Source organism: Gavialis gangeticus, unplaced genomic scaffold (assembly GCF_001723915.1).
Source record: "Gavialis gangeticus isolate Ggan-Ray unplaced genomic scaffold, GavGan_comp1, whole genome shotgun sequence".
Lineage (NCBI taxonomy): Eukaryota > Metazoa > Chordata > Crocodylia > Gavialidae > Gavialis > Gavialis gangeticus.
In genome coordinates, this window is record NW_017728994.1 from 33,228,273 (window position 1) to 33,238,134 (window position 9,862).

The 9,862-nt window shown below is 45.0% G+C and overlaps 1 protein-coding gene across 1 annotated transcript in view; it reads right to left on the reverse strand.

Moving 5' to 3' along the window:
• The window catches only part of FRMPD2 (FERM and PDZ domain containing 2), a 44,306-nt gene extending 36,555 nt beyond the window's left edge, over nucleotides 1–7,751 (reverse strand). Inside the window, exons 1-2 of the mRNA XM_019502110.1 lie at nucleotides 7,503–7,751; nucleotides 5,956–6,027 (exon numbers count right to left, since the gene is read on the reverse strand). Of these exons, the coding sequence (XP_019357655.1) occupies nucleotides 5,956–6,027; nucleotides 7,503–7,631 (201 nt within the window). The 5' untranslated portion in view covers nucleotides 7,632–7,751. The remainder of the gene's footprint in view (nucleotides 1–5,955; nucleotides 6,028–7,502) is intronic.
• Between the last annotated feature and the right edge of the window lie 2,111 nt (nucleotides 7,752–9,862).

Consider the following 9,862-nt stretch of genomic DNA (forward strand, 5'->3'; position numbering starts at 1 on the left):
GTCCACTGCTACCCCTGCATCTAAGGATTTGGTGATCTGGTCATAGAAGGCCACTAGGTTGGTCTGATAGGACCTGCCACTAATGAACCCATGTTGGTTGCCCCTAAGCATGATCCCTGCTGGCCCCTTGTGGATATGCGCCAGAATAATTCTCAAAAAGCTTGCCCAGGATCGAGGTAAGACTAAGTGGCCTATAGTTTCCCGGGTCCTCCTTCTTCCCCTTTTTGAAGATGGGAACCACATTGGCCCTCTTCCAGTCCTCTGGTACCACACCAGAGCACCACGAGTGCTCGTAAAGCCATGCCAGGGGTCCTGCAATGACCTCAGCCAATTCCCTTAGTACTCTAGGGTGGAGATCATCCAGACCAGCTGACTTGAATACATCCAGTCCCTCCAATTCCCCCAGTAACTTTTGCAGTAAAAACCAAAACAAATAATTAATATAGTTCTCTGCTATGGCTCTATTATCCCTGAGTGTAACTTTTATACTTTGGTAGTCTAATGCTCCCACTGGTTCTCTCACTAGCTTTTCCTCAAATTCTTTTTTGGCTGGCTTTATTTTGCTTTTGCATTGGACCTGCCAGAGTTTGTGTGCTTTTCTGTTTTCCTCATTTAGGGATGCCTTTGATTTTTTGCAGGATGACTTTTTTTGCCTTGGGTAGCCTCTCTAACTGCTATTAAATCATGCAGGGGTGTTACTGGACTGCTTAGTACCCTTTTTTTATTTCCATTATACACTTTTCCTGCACCTCTAATACGGTATTTTTAAACAGCTTCCAGGCTTCCTGCAGACATGTTATGTCTTTGCTCCTTTTAACTTCTAACTTCCTCATTTCTGTGTAAGTTCTCTTTCTATAGTTGTATGTCAGTGTGGTAGATTTCTTTGGCTTACTCCCTCCTGCTAGCACGTTGAATGTGATTATGTTATGCTCACTGTTGCAGAATGACTCACCTACAGTTATCTCTTGAGCCAAAGCCTGTGCACTACTCAGAATTAGGCCTAGACTTGTTTCTTTTATCATGGGTTCCAAGGCATATTGTCCTAGAAAGCAGTCTTCTATTACATCCAGAAATTTTATCTCTGTATCTCACTCTGAAGTGTTTATCCAGTCTAGGTAAGGATAGTTAAAGTCTCCCATTATTACTGCATGTCCTACTTTTGCAGCTTTTATAATCTCCCTAAGCATTTCAGAATCACCTTCACCCTTAGATCAGGCTGTTGGTAGTACAATCCTAATACTGGGTGTGTCTACACATGCAATTAGTACATAGCAATAAACTCCAGATCAGTTCACACCAGTTTATTACTCCCAGAAGCAATGTTTATAGATGCGCCTGGGACCACAGCATGTTGATCCAGGTCAGAGCAGCCCTGGCTGGCAGGGGACCAAGGTTCAGCCTGAAAGCCCAGAGTTGGTCCACCCTGGCTCAACATGCTGCAGAGGTGTTGGCTGGGGTACAAGGGTGCTATAGTGCAGGGCTAGCAATCAGGCAGCCCCCACACTGTAGCAACCTCCACCCCAGCCAGCCCTGGTCACCATCTAAACATGAGTTTCAGCACACTGAATAACTCTGCTGTAAGATAATACTTGTCCAAAACAATACTATCCTATAGCAGATTTAATTAATTTACCGTGCCCTAATAGGGGCGCACATGTAAACAGGGATGCTTTACTGCAGAACTAATCAAGTCAACTCTGCCATACAGTACAGATGTAGATGAATCCACTATGTTCCTTTTTATTTAAGCACAGAGTTTCTATAGTAATTCTGTGGTAGTTTCCCTTCTGGACAAGATTTTTATGTTGTTACTGTCTATCGTATCCTTAAAATGCAGTGCCCGTCTCCCACCTGCATGTCCTACTCTGTCATTCCTGTATAGTTTATAAGCCAGTATAACAATACCCCATTGATTATCATCCTTTCACCAGGTCTTTGAGATGCTTATTATATCAAAGTCATGATTTAATACTAGGCATTTTAATTTACCCATCTTATATTTAGGTTTCTACTATTTTTGTAGAAGCACTTACACGTTTTGTCCTTACTCAGCTGCCTGTTACTGCACGTATTATGACTGGAACTCTAAATATTGTGACTTATCCTCACCATTGTCTATAGTTACTCTTCCTACTCCCCTACTATCCTCTTGAAGATGGTGTAAAATTTGAATGATATCCCCCTTTGGGGGATAACTGAGTTGGGGAGGAGGTGAGCAGCTGCCAGTGGTAAAAAAACAGGTTAGGGCAGGGGTGGGAAAAATATGGCCTGTGGGTCAGATCCAGCTTGCCAAGGAATTTCATCTGGCCTGCAGGCACCCACCTACTATTTGTACCCCACCCAGCCTGTGTGCCTTGCTCCCTCATGCATAGAAGGGCCTGGCCCAGTCAGCACACAGCTTCTGGGTGGGACTGCTGTTGTCACTGCTGCAGCCTCCAGTGGACCCGCTTGGCTTCCCCACCATCCAGTGGCTCCTCCTTATCTCCCTGCTGCAGCACTCTCTCTGGGCAGCCGGAAGGGAAGCAGTGTGGGGAGGGTGAGCTGCAACTGGGTGGGAGCACGGAGTGTGGGGCTGGCCGGAGTGCAAAGCCCACACCCAGGGGAAGTGGTGGGAGCGCAGAGCTTGGGTGGTCAGGCTGTGGATGTGAGGGATGGGGGGGAGCGGGGGCATAGGCACGGCACACAGCACACGTGGCACACAGCCTCCACCACCTGTAGCAGCAGCAACCAAGAATGGCACGTGCCCCCAGCGGCTGTGGGGGTACAGCTGCGCTGGCAGCGGTGGGAGTGCAGCAGCAGTGGCAGCAAGAGCCCAGCAGCAGTAAGCACAGTACTTCCACAGATGCTGCCGGCTCTATCGGCGGTGCGGGGGCAGGGGGTGGCAAGCGCCAACCAGGGATCAGCGACCACACACAGGCGCTGCCAGCAGTGGCGGCCAGAAGCAATCGTGGACCACCCACAGATGTTGCTGGTGGTGTCAGTGGCGAGCAGCAACCGCCTGCAGGCACTACTGACAGTGTCGGTGGTGCCTTTTGCAGGGGGTGCACCGCAATGCTCAGGGGTGCATGTGCACTCACATGCACCCTCTACGCCTCCCCCCTGGCAGCAACAGTAGGCAGCAGCCCCTCAGGGCGCTCATGGCCCACACAGGCAGTGCCACCTGGTGGCACACAGCTCCAACCAGAACTGCATGTAGAGGCAAGGACTGCAGCAAAGCCAGCCCGCCTCTGTTGTGTGGGGCTCCTCGCAGTGCACATGTAGCTCCCAGCACTCATATGCCACAGGTGGGGAATTGGTGTGTGATGAAGCCAGCTACCTTTGCTGCTCCGTGCCATGCATGTCTTGAGGGCTCTGCTGGGAAGCAGGGTGTGGTACTCCCCTCCACTTCTGGCAGAGTCCCAGGACCTACATGGCAGGGGGAGGAAAAGGCAGCCAGCTCCATCATACAGGGCTACCCTCACAGTGGCTTGCAAGTGCCAGGAGCTGCATGCACACCACAGGGAGCCCTGCGCAATAGAGACAGGCTGGCCTTGCTGTGCTCCTTGCCACCACATTCAGCTCTGGCTGGAGCCACATGCTGCTGGGCCGCTACCGCTGCCACCACCAGCAGGGGCTATACGCCATGGGGCATGTGGGGGGCTGTGCACCACACCTCCCACCCTCCCTCACACCCCACAAACCCCACACACCCACACCCTACCTCCACAACCCCCCCACATATAAACCCCAACATAAGCTAAGCCCCCACCACACAGCCACACCCCCTCACAACTCTCCCACATACACACACCCCACCATACACACCCACCCCAACCACACACCCCACCCCCATGCACAATATACAAGAGTAAGACTTTATTTTTGCATAATTATGCAATCATATCTATATATAATATGCAAATACAAATCATGACAAAAATATTTTTAGCAATAAAATTAAAATATTTTTATAGTAGGTGTTTGACTTTTAGTATATGATTTGGTTTTTTTCTGGTTCCAAGACAGCAACCCTCCCCTCCCAAAAGGAGTACTGCTGGGGGCAAGGGGAGGAACTTCCTTTGGCAAAGGTCAAGGGTTACGGGTGGGACTTCCAGTCCCAAGATGGTGACCAGGGAATGGGGCACCTGTCAAGGGGCGGGGCTACCTTACAGCCATTGACAGCTCAGCAAAACTCATTAAGCAGCCCTTCAGCTGAAATAATTGCCCACTTCTGCATTAGGGACTATGTAGAAAAGCTCAATGTGTACAAGTCCATGGGGCTGGAAGTGATGCACCTGAGAGTGCTGAGAGAGTTGGCTGATGTGATTGCAAAGTCACTGGCCATTATCTCTGAGAACCTATGGGGATCAGGAGAGGTCTCAGACGATTGGAAAAGGGCAAGTATAGTGCCCATCTTTAAGAAAGGGAAGAAGGAGGACCTGGGGAAGCCAGGACAGACCAGTCAGCCTTACCTCAGTCCCTGAAAAATCATGGAGCAGATCCTCAAGGAATCCATTCCAAGCACTTGCAGAAGAATGGGATTAGGAACAGTTAGAATGGATTCACCAAGGGCATGTCATGTCTGACCAAACTAGTTGCCTTCGATGGTGAGATGACTGACTCTCTGGATGGTGGAAGATCAGTGGACATAATCTACATTGACTTCAGCAAGGCTTTTGATGTGGTCTCCCACAGCATTCTCCCAAGCAAGTTAAGGAAATACGGGTTGGTTGGATGAATGGATTGTAAGGAACATGGGAAACTGGCTGGATCATCAGGCTCAAAGGGTAGTAATCAATGTCTCAATGTCTAGTTAACAGTTGATATCAAGTGGAACACCCCAGGGGTCAGTCCTGGGGCCAGTTTTGTTCACTGTCTTCATCAATGGATCTGGAAGATGGGAAGAAGTGCACCCTTAGCCACTGTGTGGATTATACAAAGCTGGGGGAGTAGTAGATACGCTGGAGGGTATGGCTAGGATTCAGAGAGACCTAGACAAATTGGAGGATTGAACCAAAAGGAATTTCAGGAGATTCAGTAAGGAGAAGTGTAAAGTCCTGCACTTAAGACAGAACAATCCCATGCAGTAGTACAGCTTGGAAATGACTGTCTAAGCAGAAAAGGACCTGGGGGTTAAAGTGGACAATAGGCTGAATGAGCCAACAGTGTGCCTTTGTGCAAAGAAGGCTAATGGCATACTGGACTGCATTGGTAGGAGCAGCTCAAGGGAAGTGATTATTCCTCTGTATTTGGCACTGGTGAGGCCACATCTGGAGTACTGTGTCCTATTTTGTATGCCTCCGCCACTACAGAAAAGATGTAGACAAATTGGATGGAGTCCAGCAGAGGGCAACGAAAATGGTTAGAGGACTTGGGCACATAATTTATGAGGAGATGTTGAGGAAACTCGGCTAATTTAGTCTGGAAAAGAGAAGACTGAGCAGGGATTTAGTAGCAGCCTTCAACTACCTGAAGAGTGGTTCCAAAGAGGATGGAGCTAGACTGCTCTTAGTGGAGGCAGATGACAGAGCAAGAAACAATGATCTCAAGTTGCAGCAAGGGAAGTTTAGGTTAGATATTAGAAAAAAACGTTCTCCCTAGAAGGGTAGTAAAGAACCGGAACAAGCTACCCAGAAAGGTAATAGAATCTCCATTCGTAGAGGTTTTTAAGACCTGGCTAGACAGAGCCTTGGCTGGGATGATCTAGTTGGGGCTGGTCCTGCTTTGAGCAGGGGGTTGGACTAGACAACCTCCTGAGGTCCTTCCAACCTTAACTTTCTATGTTTCTATGACTTCTATGTACCAAGGTGTGATGTTTATCTTTCCTTAGGTTCTACCTTTGCAGGGCCTCATGGGTGGTGAGGCATGGATTCTGCCCAGGGAGTCAAATAATTGAAGAGTGGTTCTATAGGGCCAGATGGAGACTCAACTGAAGGATCACCAGATTGGTTCTAAATTTTTAATGTTCATACTTACCACAATTGATCCAGGTAGATGTAAGGTCACTGGTGGTTCCCTGGAGAGAATGATAAATTCTGGACCTGAAAACTTCAAGAAAGAAAGGCATATAATTAATAAACTGTTTATGTTAATGTTTATCATTATATTTATGTTATATTTATGCTATGTTTATGTTGTTGTGGCTATGGTTATGCTTATGTTCATGTTATTTTTAAGTGATGGTTATGCTATGGCTATGTTGAAGTTATAGTTGCATTATGCATAAGTTTATGCTATGTTTGTACTGTAGTGAGCTATGATGTGTTTATGGTTATAGTATGCTAATGTTTTGTTGTGGTTATGGTAATGATATAGTTATATTATGCTTAAGTTGACGGTACGGTGATGTATGCTATGGTCATGTTATGTTATAGTTATGTTACATTTGTGTTTCTGCTGTGTTTGTGCTTGTGCAATGTCCATCTAAGGGTTATGGTTATGTTTGTGGTTATGGCATGTTCATGCTATATTATGTTTATGATTGTGTTTATGGTTATGCTAGTGTTATGCTATTTCTGTGTTAGGTTATGGTTTATATTATAAATATAACCTAAATGTAACATAGGTTTAAGTTATGGTCATGTTTATGTTTCTGTCATGTCAAGTTTGTTTACGGTACGGTAAGTGCTAAGGGGAAAAAAAAATAAAGTTCCCTGAAAAGGAAAACTAAAACAGAAGCAGAATTTCCTAGCTCCACAGCAATTATTGCTAGCGTAATCTGCTCCGATGTTATGCCAACAAAAATACCTACATTACAATATCAAAGGGTGCGTGGGCATATGTGTATGGATTTGTCATCGGTGAATGGAATTTCAGTCCCAGAGAGTGATCTCTTAGCTGCCCATTAGGCAAGTGAAATGCAAGCTTCCCTATATTGTCTCATCCTGTCTTGAAGGGACCACTGCTAAGGATGCATAGGAAGTGCATTTTGCATAATCCCTTTATTCTTTTGCTTCGGTGCTGGAATTGCCAAGAAAATATTTTCATTCCCATTATACAGATTGGAAGACCACTACTCTAGGTCACACAACTCCAAAGCAGACATAGAAACAGACCCAAGATCTCCTGTCTGTTGGCAATAATAACTAGCCTTTGCTTTTTTTCCTGTAGCTGTATACTATAATAGGTGGACATTACACAAAGCCCATTAACTTCAACAAACAGCTATAAGCTTTGGATCAGGCCCCATGCATATGTCATTGGTGCCACCCCACCCTTGGTGTGCATTACTGGTTACGGAAAGCATAAGTGAAAACTCAACTTAGAAAGTTGGTCTTAAGCATTCAGCCCTTCCGCCCTTATTCACTCCACATGTACATAAAGCTGCCTTTGACTTCAGTGAGCCTGCAAAGCTAAGTTTTTTATCACAATTGGATCATGAAGCTTTTGTCTAAGGTGGCCCTTCTGATTACATGACTCAGTTGCCCAGTTTGTACTTGCCCTTGGATGCTGACATCGTTATGGGAGGGTTCTCATTAATAATATTTATACTTTTAAGCAATATGCATATCTTCACAAGTCACCTTATATTTTCTTTTGAACAAACATCTCTGAGATGCAGCAGCTGCTGAGGAGTCCTTTGCAGACACAGAGAAGGTAGAATCTAAATTTATCAGGTTGTGCTTGCTATTCTTCTGAGTACTGGTAGGCATTTCATCCGTAGCACTGGCCGATCTTCAGGTGTTGCAGTGAGCAATAATGCAGGTTGTATATCCAAATCAACACAAAGTAAGGAGAGAAATTATTGGAGTGGCACTTTTGGAAGAAATCAGAGGGCAATCTCAGTTATCCATGTGATAGGCAGGTGCTGTAGAATTTAACAGGGATGAAGCTAGCAAGGTTTTATAGAAAATGATCTAAAAATCTAGGTAATTTAAAACAAGAATGGATTCCTTTCTATACTGTATGAGCCAGACCCTCAACTGATATAAATCAGCATAGTTTCATTGAAGTCAATGAAACTATTATAGAGTTATATCAGCTGAGCATCTGGATTCTTTTGAACTATCTTACAGAAAGTTACCTCTCTTCTGTAGAATTCCATTACATTCGGCTAAACATTTTAAAAGTCAGGGCAAAGGGTAATATTCTTTAACATATTGTACAAGGTATTTCCAGAAAGTGAAATATTGAATTGGTTCAAATAGAAATTTGAGACAATAAAGGGATTTTTCAGTATAATTAACTGATGCTGAGAACTGTGGAAAATCGTATTTTACACAGTGGCTTTACCCCTTAAGATATTGGTATTTATCAAATAGCCAGGTGCATCCAAGAAAAATATCTGATACCTGCACACTTCCATATAGAAATAAATGATGGCATGGTGTGGGTACAAAGGTTTTGTTTACAGGAATTTAGGTTAATTTTATTAGAGATGGTGGGTTTTTGCTGCTTTTTTTTTTTTCTTTTATCACTATGAGCACTGACAGACATGGAGGGGGGAAACGCGCTTTCCTGGAAGAAGCAGTGCATTAGTTCTATCTGGCTCCGCAGCATCTGTATGGATCAGGAGTTCCAGGGGCGGGTTGATGCATTAATCTAATAGCTGATTCAATAGGCTATTAGATAAAAAGTACCAAAACAGCCCTGTTGAAGCACCCAATCTATACAGACATTGGGCGAGCCAGGTTCAACACAGTGCCTCTTCTGGGCATGTGCTGGGCTCAGCCTGGGGGGTGCCCAGAGTTTAAAAAAACATTTGTTTTTTTACATCTGTAAGCAGTATCTATATTAAAGGAAAGATGACAGCTTGTTATAAAAGTAGTTGCATTAATGGATTTGCAGAGATTCGAAAAGGGTAGAAAAGAATCATATGCAGGCAGCTAATAGGTGGAATAGAATCTGGTCCTAAACTATCTTATATAGCCCTGGTAATTGTTATTAACTCTTGGAATTTTAATAGGAAGTTTATTAGGGCATGTTTGATAAGGAATCCATCTAAATAGAACATAATCCTTGAATTTGAATTAAGCAAGTCACAGAGCATAAACTCCTGTTTAACTGGGAAACCATAGAGGAAAGGTGGTATTTTTAAAAGGGAATTCTAATCTATGTTATGCTCAGAGGCTAACAGCACTTGGTTACAGCTGCATTATGCTAACCCTTACTATAGACAATCCACAACCGAGGTGTAGAGCTCATTGTACATAGATTAGCTGCAATGGTCCAAATCTTAACCTTACCCTTGTCTGTCTGGGGTTGCTTTTTATACCCATGAATGAACAGATGCTAATTCCAGGTATAAAAAAGCCCTTAGCACTCTTCTTGGGTGGCATCCCTAAACTACCTATGAGTCTTTTCTGAGCCAAGGGGGAGATTAGAAATGAAGGAAGTAAATCTGAGAAGCTAGGGAGAAACAAAAAAATATGCTGAAATCAGGTACTGCAAACACTGCTTGTCACAGCCCTTCTTTGATTAAATCACACTTTGTCTATAGTTGATTACTTCATGATCCAGAACTAATCCCTTCAATCTAAGCTCATTTTTACCAAGTGAAGGCAATGAGAAGTTTCATCTGAGACTGTACTAAGAACAGGTGCAGTAAAATTGGCAAAATTTGACTCTATGGGCATGTGTAGATGAAAAAGGGGCCCTAAATTGAAGTGGTGGGTTTTAAAAAACACCGCTTCAATTTAGGGCTGATTAAACCCCCCATGTCATTCACACACCCCACTGACTTACCTGCCTCTCTGGCAGGGAGGAGAGGGCGAGCTACCAGCTGACAGAGGGGTCCTTGGGCTGCAGGGGGGCTGGTGCTTCCCTCTGCAGCAGTGGCGGCTCCCCCCCAGATGGCACCCACCCACAGGCACCCAGTTATGGGTGGTCCCAGAGGGCACCACAGCCATGGAGGGAAGCCCTGGGGCCCTGCACAGCTCAGACA